The following is a 12,259-nucleotide window of genomic DNA, read 5'->3' on the forward strand; positions in this document are numbered from 1 at the left end:
TTACTTTTGCTCTTAATGGATGGATTCCTTTCCTAGCAGCAGCTTGTGTCTAGGAGCTGAAGAGATGTAAAAAGGTGATCCAGACGGAAATTGCTTGATACTCACCATTACGCTTTGTGTGGTAAGACATATGGGCTCACCTTTCTTGTGTGAGACCGTGAATTAATTCATCTACTTCTTTGCTTTGCCATTTTGAGCCTATATACCTGATAATTTTTCCTCTTATATTCTATGCCAACCTAAATGTTTGGTTAGTGATGCCATTATGGTGGCAACAGCCATGTGATTTGACTTCTGTTTTGGAGAATGAGATCATTAAGATGTTGGCAGCTGTGTTACTTCACTGCTTCCTTGGTTAATGAAGCTGCATACCTTGAACCAAAATGGTGGCATCTATATAATTTCCTAGTACCACTGAGCCTTCAGGGTATCACTACACCCCTAGAATGTCATGCACCTCAGGCATTCAGTCACATATCCCAATTCTATTTTCACAACCTCCAACTTTTGGGTTTTACCTTCCTGGATGCCTAATGGGATCATGGAAATGGGAAGCCCAAACTGAGACTTCAAAGTGACATCTATTGCCAAGTAATAAAGCCAAAATATTTTTATATCAGACTAAGGATAAAACATTATATAGTTTATTTATCTACTGGTTTCTAGAGGAGAAACTTGAGAGTTTTCTGAGCCCTGTGCCCCTAAGAGCATCCAGTTACCAAAGAGAGCTGACAGAAATGGCTGACTTGGAAGACTGGCATGACTTTTTGGCAGCCCAGGGGAAAACTTGGAAGAGTGTACATCCCACCTGAGACAGCCAGGAGTTAGAGTAGGAAGCAAAGAAAAATGAGTCTTCTTGATTGGGATGCTGGGAATGAAGGCTATGCTGGGTCTTAACACCCAAACTTTCTCCCAATGTCTCCAAGCCTGCTTTTCTCTAATTGGGATAGAATTTTCTTTTCCTCCCTGCGACTCCTTTGTTCTATGTCTGTTTCTGTCCCACAGGGTCTGCTAATTTTGCGTTTACTTTCCAGTTACAGTGGTGTGGGCACACTAGGGAGAAAGAAGCAGTTGATGCCATCCTTCTCCAAGTTCTTTGACTCCAGCATCATAGGTTTTCCAGGGTGTTCTTAGCTGGGTTCTGCTGGCTGCTGTACACATCAATTGGATGGTGTTGTACTGTGTGATTCAGTTCTCTATTGGCTACTTGTGCTCATTCAGAACCAAACAAATGGTTATAGGATATAATTCTCTGGACTGTACAAGGAACAAAGAGGGTTATTTTGTTCCTGCCTTCTGTTTTCTGTAAGGTTTACTTGGGACCTTACAAAGCTCCACAGTTGAACAGTACGCACACATGTATTATTAACTTATTGCATTACCCTACTGTGTAGTTTGGATTCAGCTCTCTTTTCTTAAGGCAGTATTTTACAACAATAGCATGTGAGCCAAATAACTACCAGGTACCTAGGAACCTCTGTATCTGCTTATAAAAGATTGGTACATCAATAAGAACATCTGTGTCTGCTCACAAAAGATTGTCACAGCTGGGCTCACTGACTATTGATAAAGATTAGGATGGCTGAATAATTATTTTCTCCCAGAACCGAAAATAGCAAGTCACATAAAGATATGTAAAAACTGAGAATTCGTGTGTCATGCTAAAATTTCTAAGTTCAAAATATTCATGTGAGACCTCTGCTTAAATATAGATCTAATCAAAGCTTATTTAAAAGCTTTCCTTTTTGTTTTTACCCTCGCTTAATCTAATATTACACATAGTGAAAAGTCCTAGACTGGTGGCTGGAGAGATGTCACAGCAGTCATGAGCATGCACCATGGTTCAGTGCCCAACTCCCATCCCAGGCAATTCACTGCTTGTGGCTCCAACTCTGGGGAGATCTAATGCCTCTGGCTGCTTCATGCATGCACTCGTATTGACAAGCACATATGCATACACACACACACTGACATACACATAATTAAAATAAAAATAAATCTTAAAAAAGTACCAGACCGGTATAAGAACTGATCTTCTGTGCATTCAATTACTCTATTTAGAGACCAATACTAATGTCATCAGGAGGATTAATAAGGTTGAATAATTTTCCTTGCCCTCCAAAGTCAACTAGGTCCCAGGGAACTGTGGGGCATTTCTCAAAATGACCTGTAACTGTGGGGGAATCACCTGTTCTTTTGTTTAAGGACGCCATGAGGGCCCACCAGTGAACTCTAACTAGTGTCCATTCTACAACAAAGGATAACACAGAGCAAAATATTGCTGGATGCTTCCCAGTGAAGCCACAGCCAGGTCAAACAAGGCCTTTGACTTATCCTCACATAGACAGGACAACTGGTACAAGAAAGGCTAGAGGAGGCAGAGAGTCACCTCAAGCCCAAGTGATTCCTGAGTACCAAACTCTCAACTGGACTTAACAGTAACAACAACAACAACAACAACGAGATGTATTTTGCCAATTTGAATGGTTTAAAACAGGAATAGCTTTATTCAGGAAAGTGTAACCAAAGGCTATGATGATTGATATGTTTCCTCAACAGTTCAAGGAACCGGTCTTAGTTCACTTTCTATTGTTGTGATAAGCTCTATGATCAAAAGCTTTACAGCTTACAGTCCATCATGTAGAGAAGTCAGGGTAGAAACTCAGGGCCAGAACCTGGAGGCAGGCAGGAACTGAGGCAGAGACGACAGAGGCATGCGGCTTACTGGTTTGCTCCCTATGGCTTACTCAGCCTTTCTCTTATATAACCCCAAGTATGGTACCAGCCCCAGTGGGCTGAGTGGTCCCACGTCAATCATGAAACAAGAATGCACAAATGAACTAGCTTGCCCAGGATTATACTCCACAAACAGTCTTTAATTTGTGAGATTTTTTTAAATACTGCTATTTCTCACTAATGATTTCTTCTTGATAAGAAAAATGCTGCTCAGGTATAATACTTCAATATTTTAATATTGAATATTGCTGCGCTTATCTACAGCCCACTATTATTTTAACATAAAAATTAAAAGATGGCTACGATTCTTTCTTCCCTCTATTTATATGCTGATTCTAGCTACTCCAAATGACCCAAAAGCCTATCCTGGGTCCATGAGGAAGACCCAATACATGGGAGCTCTTGATATCCCATCAAGAGTTTCTAATGGAGCCTGGCAGTGGTGGTGCATGCCTTTAATCCCAGCACTTGGGAGGCAGAGGCCGGTGGGTTTTTTAGTTCAAAGCCAGCCTGGTCTACAGAGTGAGTTCCAGGACAACCAGGGCTACACAGAGCAATCCTGTCTCAAAAAAACAAAAAAAGATTCTAATGGATTTTGACTTGGACATTTAAAACATATCCACTCTGGGGCTGGAGAGATGGCTCAGCGATGAAGAGCGCTCTTTCAGAGGTCCCGAGTTCAATTCCCAGCAACCGCATGGTGGCTCACAGACATATGTAATGAGATCCGATGCCCTATTTCTGGTGTGTCTGAAGAGAGCAATTGTGTACTTATATACATAAAATAAATAAATAAATAAAGATTAAGAAAGTCCATATCCTCTCTTCTTGCTTCTCCTGTACCCTTGCCAAGGACTTATAAGGGTAATAACTTTTGCATTTAGTTCTCCCTCACATCAATTTCCAGGGACCAGAGAAGGACTCCAGTTCCTCTCTACACCTGTCTCCTATATGCAGTGACAATTCTGGAATTTTGGTTTCTTTCTTTTTTTTTTTTAAAGGATTTATTCATTTCTTTCATGTATGTGAGTACACTGTCGCTGTTGTCAGACACACCAGAAGAGGGCATCAGATCTCATTGCAGATGGTTGTGAGCCACCATGTGGTTGCTGGGAATTGAACTCAGGACCTCCGGAAGAGCATTCAATGCTCTTAACCGCTGAGCCATATCACCAGCCCGAATTTTGGTTTCTTTAAGAAACACAGAAATATTATAAGAATGTGCTTTTGTTTTAAGCCCAGGTGTGGAGTATGGGGCTGCTTCAGACTGTCCACAATAGATGACTGTAATTTGCTTCATGCTGTAGCAGAGGCATGACTTTGACAGCTGTAGATATTTTCTGAGATTGTATGATGTTTGGAATTCTGGGGACTTTCCAGAGGGTATATAAACGCTAGGGCTCAGAAAGGCAGGGTGGGTGGTTGTTGGCTGTTGTTGGTTGCGGTTTGTTAAGAAGTTATATGCAAAGAAGAAACAGCAACAAGAAAAAAAATTGATATCTCCATGGAGAAGATCAAACTTACCCCAAGGAACTTGAAGTCCATAACCAGGAGAACATAGTCTATTGATACTGTCACCTACTTTCCAACTCCTGACTTTATTCAGGGGTCCTCTTTTCTCTCTTATCTAGAGTTAGGGGGTGAAAGGGTGGAAGAAAGCTGCAGCAAAATAGCAAAAGTCAGATATACAAAGGAAACTACCAACAACACACTTTTGGGGTCTTTTAGATAGATCCACTGGAGGTATACCCTGCCTGCCATGTCTGATGGTCCCGTTCTGCTTAAAATAGTCAGACTGGTAATTATCCCAATTTCTTCATGTGAGTGCCACTTCTTCAGAGGAAGGGAAAGTAATTTAAAAAGGTAAAAAAACAAAAACAAAACCAAACCATTAGCTAGGGCAGTCCAGGGCAAAAATAATATAAAACCAAAACACACACCCACATTTCTCTCTTGCCAAAAAGCACAAACAGTCTTTGGTTCTCTTGGCACTTTGACCTTGGCTAGAAACCAGGGATGTCTAGAAAGTTTGTGCATGTGTGTGACCTCTAATCTGCCGCCTAAATAATTCTATCTCTTCAGAGGGAGAATAGTAAAAGAGCAGTAAAGCTCTATTAAGAGAAGACTGCTTGTCAGGAGAATAGAATCTCTGCCAGGGTGAAAGCCTTACATTCCAGTTGAGACAAGTCTATGAGTCTTGGGACCCTAGTAAGGTGGGCTCACCTTAAGTCATGCTTGAGCCATCACTTAACAATAATTTACTGTTAATCAACACATCACAAAGTCAGCATATGCTTGCTAACCTCAAAGGTAGTTAAAGTGACAAGAACTCATACTCTGAATCTCCCTCTTTGCACTGATTAACCAATCATGTGGTTGTGAAGTCAGGCTCCTTCCAATGGGATGAGATACAGTCAACACCTGCATTTTGGGATTTTAGGGATACATAACAGGGAGCACCTTGGGCATGCCTTGCTTGGGGTTTCAAGAACCCTTTTTTTGAAAAAAAAAAAAAGTCACCTTGCTGAGCTACTCTTGTTTTATTCATGTGTTCTTGTTTCATTCATGTGTGACACAAGATTATTTTACCACAAACCAAAACCAGGTCCTCTGTAAAAGTAGCAAATATTCTTAATGTCCAAGCCATCTCTTCAGCCATGTATGTTAAATTACTAAAGAATAGTTTCATCTTATCATGTTCTTATACACAAAATCCTAAAGATGATAGGAGCCAAGTTATGAAGAATTTGACAAGGACAGTCTTCCCAAGGGACTGGAAGATAGACAGCTCCCTGGTAGACATGCACAAGAAAAAGGGGACCTTGGAAAATTAATGTATTTTTTCTATTGAAACATTTAAGATAGCTGACTGCCTGCGTTCTTTCTCCTCTCCAAGATAAAGACTTAGTGGGGTTTTCCTATCAGAGGGACTGTTCAGTGAGACTTTCAAATCTCCCACTAACAGGGTGTCCTGTATGGAGAAACAGCCAGCCCCCCTTTCTTTGTCTAGATTATACATTTCCCTGCAATAGCCCAAACTAGCGAGTTTTGAGGGACAGAGAGAACTACTTATTGGCAAAACATATAAAGATTTTGCCTCTGACAGAGACCATCTACTGGTAATGAAGCTGTCATGCCTCAGGTTCAAAGCCCTGTCCACCCTAACTGTATTTTGGATGTGGTTGAATTTGAAACCTTGTTCAGATACTTTCGAGTTGAAGCAGAAGTAAATTAGAGTCACACAGTCTTTGGGAGGTGTGATAGACTGTGGACCTTTTATACTGCTTCCTGCTGCTTGAAACAGACATGTGATGTCTGAGCTATGTCAAATCCCTTGACCCTTGGGAGTGAATTTGAAGATACATACCAAGGATGACAAAAGACAGGCATTTTAACGTTGCAACTGGGCCACCATACCACTGTGGCATACCCCTCGTTGCTGCCTTCTAACACGTGGGAAAAAAATGAACCATCGTATTTAAAACAACAAATCGCACCCAGTTCCTATTACAAATGTTCTAAGTCCTTTCTTTGCCTTCTCATGGAAAAGCTTAATTTCCAAATGCTTGGAGATTGTGTTATGTTTTATTTGTAGTTATTTGATTATTCCATGATGACCAGAGAACATATTTTGTGTAATTTTAATTGCTCTTTCTTACTCCCGCACCCCTTAACCCAGGATCCACCTGCTTCTGCCTTCCTGGTGCCAGGGTTAAAGGCGAGCACCACCAGGCCTGGCTCAATTACTTTTTCTTAAATTTCCTCTTCTGTCCACTGACTCAAAGGCCAAAAGGACGCTGTCGTTAAAGCACAGAGAGCCTCGAGAACCTCGTCCCGCTGCAAATACCTTAACAACTTCGGGTCCCTGGAAGCAAACACAGTCTGGGAAGGGTTGAGACAGGGCAAGCCAGTGTGCGTGCGCACAAGTCCCACCTCCCGGCGTCTGCGGTTGGCTCTCGCCGAGCGGGTGAGTCTCAAGAAGGAAGCTGAGTCGTGTTGAAGGAAGCGGAAGTTGGGGGAGGGGCATGCGACGCTGCTCGTCCATTGGCTGAAGCCGTCTCTCAACCTTGCGCTATTGGGCGGGCGCAGCCATGCGTCAGCGTGCGCTTCGGGCCGCAGACTGGATCGCGAGCGCCGGCCGGCTCCTGCAGGGAGTGTTCCCTCAGCCGGCTGGCGGAGCAGGCGGCGCCAGAGCTGGCCGAGCTGGGCCGAAGGAGGGCGGAGGGGCCGAAGACGGGCGGCGCCAGGTCCGGGAGAGCGGGGCCTGGAGAGCGGCGGGCGGAAGGCGGGCGTTGGCGCGGAGGAACCAGGGCCTGTGCGCCTCGGAGGCCGCGCAGTCACGGCTGTCTTTTTAGTATTTGGGCGATTGTTGTAGATTTATCTGCAGACATGACTTTTGTTTATTTACCACACTCCGCCGGACTGCTGTAGGTATAGCGGCTGATGCACACTGGTGTCATTTGTCGTTGCGATAGTGAGTTTTTTTCCTGACGTGTGTCTGTGTGTGTCCCTTTGGATTTAAAGGAGTGGGATGACATTGTGCAGTGGTCGCCTGTGACCACTGTAGGTCCGGCCGGCGTATTGGGAAATCCCAGCGACTCTACCTCTATTGGAAGTGGTATTTCCCTCCCTTCTCCCGTTCTGGGGCCAGCTTTCCCTCTCATCCCTCATCCTCTCGTCCCCTCCCCCAGCTCTCCTTCCCTGTTTTATGTTCTGTCTCGGCCGCGTTAAACAGCAGGATGGTGTAAATAGCAGTTTAAAGAAGCTCGAGGGCTCCAGCGTTTGTGTTTGACTTGCAGGTCTGACCACCCGGAGGAAACATGCCTTCTGAGTCTTTCTGTTTGGCTGCCCAGTCTCGCCTTGACTCCAAATGGTTGAAAACAGATATCCAGGTGGGGTGAACATGGTTTTCTCTTTTCTTTGTCTGTTCCTGTCTCTATAAAAAAAATGTTTGCTTGAGGAGAATGTGTGAGAGTGAATGGCAATTAGATCTTGTCTTAGGAAGATTATTTCTTATAATTTACAATGTGACATTTATTATGACTGTTGAAGAGATGCTATGTGGTTGTGTCTTAATTGAAGTTAGTTGTAAGTGCAAGAAACTTGAGATCCAGTTATGCAATTTTTCAGTATTTTTATTCTGGAGGCTTATTTTTATTTGTTTATTTTTTAAGATAGGGTTTCATATTCCCAGGCTGGCCTTGAACTCCTCAATGTAGGTGAGGATGACCTGACATCTGATCCTTTTGCCTCCACCTCTTGAGTGCTAGCATTGCAGCACCTTACCACCTTGCTGGGATTATGTGGTATAGTTAGGCAGGTATTTTACCAGCTGAACTCCATCCCAGGTCTTGCCAACACTCTTAATCAAGACTTGACTGTTGTTTGTTTGTTTCTTTCTTTTTTTTTTTTTTTTTCCCCTCTTATTTTTAGAAAGGGTCTCACTGTTAACTCACCGTGCCTGGCTGGCCTCTGCATCCTGAGTCCTGGGATGAAAGGCATGCCCTGATACTTTTGCAATTGATTTTGCATGTCCTGATACTATGCAGGGAAGCAGGGAAGTGATATGTAGTTAGCATTTTCTGCGATTTTGTATTTGTTCTCCCGGAGAGGTGACAGTTTAGATGAGCTGTTGGTTTTATATGTCAGCTGTAATTAAGAGAAATACTCAGATTTTCACACCAGGAACAAGAGAAACAGAATGCTGGCTTGTGATGGTAATGTTTAATAAAGTAATTACAAGTGTTATCAGGAAATTATGAAATAAATGATCACAATAAAATTTTTGTTGATGGTTCCCTATAAGCTACTGTTTATGAATAGTTTGGAAGAGTACTTTTGGATCTGGATATCACCAGCTTAAAAAAGTGTCTGACATGTTTCTATTGTCTGTGTATTCTCTCCTCCTTTTTGAGGTGAGGATGCTGAACACATTAAATATTTGTCAAACAATCGACTTTTTGTAACAGTCTTAGGAATAGCTTATTATCAGCAGTCATTACTGTAAGGCAGCGTAAGCAGCAATTGGTTATGGAGTTTTATAAATGGAAAGTTATTGCCTTCTCTTGATTTCCTTTTCCCTTTAAACTAGGGTTGAGTGCTGGTAGATCTGAGTCCAAGTGTTGAGGACTGCTGGAGATGACTGTTGGAGATAGTAGGTTTGCTGCTCATGGTGTGCTGTGATAGGACTGAGCTAAGGGATTGAAAGTGCTTTGGTAGTTCTTAACCTTTGTTGTTTAAATACTTCTTTTTGTTTAGCTGTTAGTGTCTGCTTTCTTTTTGTCTTTTGTAAGCAGATTGGAGAGGTGAAAAATAAGTGATTTTTTATATCTGAAATACTGAGAGTCAGACAAACTTTAAAAAACATTAAAGACTTATTTTTGTGTGTGTATGATGCGAGTCAGTGTGTTCTTGTTGGAAGGTGTGCATGTGCCGTCCATGTGTGTAGAGGTTGGAGGACAACCCCAGTGTGAGTCTTGAACTTCTGCAGTGTGTGCAGCAGGATCTCTGTGTATGTACTCCAGCCTGGCTGGCCTGCATGCTTCCATGGGAAATGTTCCTGCCTCTGCTTCCTGCCATCCTGTAGGAAAACAGATCACAGACACACTGTGCTGAGTTTGGCTTTTATATGACCTCCAGGGACCTAAAGTCAAGTTGTCAGGCTTTGACCTAATGACTTACCTGCTTAGTCAACTCCACACCCCAGGACAGATGCTTCAAGATTTGCTGTTTGGAGTTAACATATTTTGAGACACTTGTTGCAATAAGGAGATTATTCTAAGAGTTGGGAGCTTAGCTTAGTGGGAGAGTGGATTCCTACTGTGTTCAAGGAGTTGGTTTAGATTGTCTTTGATGCAGAAAAACCAAACCAAAAAACCCCACATTAAACAAAACCAGAGAATGATTCCCTGTTACCTAATGGAGTTGTTCCCCACCCCCCCCCCCTTAGTAAGCATAGCTGAATAACTGCTGAATATGAGTTTTAGTATTTTGATCTAAAACCAGCTTAAGAATATATTGTCTCTGAAGCAGGAGATATACAAGACACACAGACACAGACAAACACACACATAGGCACACACATATACATACACATATATACAAAATGAAGCTCCATTCATGTCTTAGAGTACATATAATTTTATATTTTTCTGTATTTATTCAGTGTGATACTAGTATTTGGCCCTTTTTAGATATTTTAAATTTATTTATTTTTACATATGTGTGTAAAAATATATATATATGTATGTGTGTGTATACCACATACATACACACACACACACACACACACACACACACACACACATATATGTATACACACACACACACACATGCACACTTATATATCCAGACATTGTGAACTGGGGAAATGGCTCAGTCAGAGCTTGTTTTGCAAGTGTGGGACACACACACAATGGTTGATGTTGGTCATAGGTCCCACATTAGAGAGAAAGGCTTACTAAGATGCTAAGCTCTCATTTCCTGAAGGAGCTGAGGGGTTCAGCCTTACTGAAAAAAGACTGTCCCTGACCAGCTCATTCCAGTTACTTTTATTCAATCATTACATAAAATTAATTGGGGCTAGGAAAGATTCTAACTATCAGTGTTATCTTGCCCTTGCTGCCTGAGAGAGCTGACAACTCACCCAAATCTTAGTCTCCTTCGACCATGGCTGACCATAATCAAAAGACCTCTAGGTCTGCCTGGAGTGTCTTAGGACCAAGGTTTGTGCAGCTGCAAGCTCTCACATGGCACCAAATGCATACTTTCCAGGGAGACTACAGTTCTTCAAGGTTCAAACAGTGTCAAAACAATTTCTCAGGTTCTACTGATTAACCCAAATGTACCAAAGGCTTTGCTGAGGTATTTCATTCAAAGCCAGACACAAAGGCTTCACTTTATATATCTCTGCAAACACAAATTCTGATTTCCATCATACACATAACTGTCAACTGACTGTGATGGCCCTTCTGTAGTCTCTGTGACTAAAGTCAAAGACAGGGATTCCCAGACAAGCTCAATACTATCTGAACGATAGGCGCTTGGTTCAAGTGAGAGTCTCTGTGTCAGTAAATAAAGGATGGAAAAGGAAGAGACCTAATATCAAATTTTGTCCTCCAGACACATTTGCATGTATGTGTACCTGCACACAGTAATGCACCAATACACACACATGCACACAAGCACGTCGAAAGTCTCTCCACACTTTAATGTTTAGCATCCCTAACTTTTAAGTAGATTCATTGAGGCATCTAGCTTTCCTTCAATATAATTAAGGCCTAAGATGTGTGGCCATATTTCTATTATCTGATGTAATTGTACTTTTCCATTAAACCAAAAAGGAAATTACATAAAGGAACCGAGCATAGTGAACTTAGTGCATTGCACCTTTAGAGTTTTCTCCCAATCTTGATGAAAGGTTTAGAGTATGTTTTTGAGCATGAGTCCAGAATAGAAATTTGTTGCTCTTTCTTACATAAGTTGCATTCAGGAATTTTCTATTTAAGGAGTCTTTGAAATGGCACATGAAATTAGATATGCACGAAGCATTTGTAAACCTTTTAGTTTTGAAGATAGTGATAGACTCAGGAAGTTGCCAACAAAATAATATGAGTGCGTTTTCTTTTACCGGATGCTTCCAATGGTTATACTTTACTTAATTGGTATATCAGAATCAGATTTACAATATTACAGCTTATGTGCACAGTTCTGTGCCTTTCTGTTGTAATGTCAGTTCATGTAACCGTCACCACTAGAGGGACCTACTTGGTGATGCTCCCTTGTAGTGACTTCCATCCCCACCTGTGATCTCTGGCACTGAGAACTGATCTGTTCTATGGAGTTGTTATTCTCAGGTGGTCATATGCTGTGTGGTTTTTCTGAGATAACTTTGTTCATTTAGCATAATTCTTTACAGTTTTTGAGTTACAGCAGTAATTAAATCTGGACCATCTATTTGTCTGTATTTGACAGTCATCAACTTTAGGCTTAAAGTGTACTTAAAAATTAAACGTTGAATATAAATATGGTCATATTATGCTTAGACATATCAGTAGATCAAAAGGTGTATAAGCATGGACATTTAATGAATGCTCTTCTTATGGTTTTGACTAATTACCCAGCTGGTTGCTTAGATGCTTAAATAAAAGAATATGGTCAATGGTTAGTTGATGTATTGGGATTCTCTTTCCCTATTTAAGTATTGTTTCTTCACAGTAGAATTCTATGACAGCAAGGGTTTGCTATTTTTGTATGTAATATTTTGTGGGGTTGATTTAATGCATTATGTACAGTTATTAATTTGGATGTTCCCTATGTTGTTATTTTTCTTAAAAAAAACCAAACAAAAAACAAATCTTCAAATAGAAGTTTGACTCTGTTGTTCAAGTTTAAGGAACACACCCAAAGGACAGTGCCTCACTATGTGCTTCCAGTAACTGATAATCTCATTCTTTTTATTTTTTATTTTTTATTAGGTATTTTCCTCATTTACATTTCCAATGCTATCCCAAAAGTCCCCCAT

The 12,259-nt window shown here is 41.4% G+C and overlaps 1 protein-coding gene across 4 annotated transcripts in view; it reads left to right on the top strand.

Annotated features, from left to right (window-relative positions):
- Positions 1 to 6,839: 6,839 nt before the first annotated feature.
- The window catches only part of LOC110297519 (E3 ubiquitin-protein ligase HERC2), a 171,722-nt gene continuing 166,302 nt past the window's right edge, over positions 6,840 to 12,259 (top strand). For 2 of the 4 annotated variants that reach the window (XM_021166289.2, XM_029479794.1), the window contains exons 1-2: positions 6,840 to 6,983; positions 7,536 to 7,628. In XM_021166289.2, coding sequence (XP_021021948.1) covers positions 7,557 to 7,628 — 72 coding nt within the window. In that variant the 5' untranslated portion in view covers positions 6,840 to 6,983; positions 7,536 to 7,556. Of the gene's footprint in view, positions 6,984 to 7,030; positions 7,211 to 7,535; positions 7,629 to 12,259 lie in introns of those variants that run through there. The other 2 variants (XM_029479793.1, XM_029479792.1) reach the window with 2 other exon arrangements.

This window comes from Mus caroli, chromosome 7 (assembly GCF_900094665.2).
Source record: "Mus caroli chromosome 7, CAROLI_EIJ_v1.1, whole genome shotgun sequence".
NCBI lineage: Eukaryota > Metazoa > Chordata > Mammalia > Rodentia > Muridae > Mus > Mus caroli.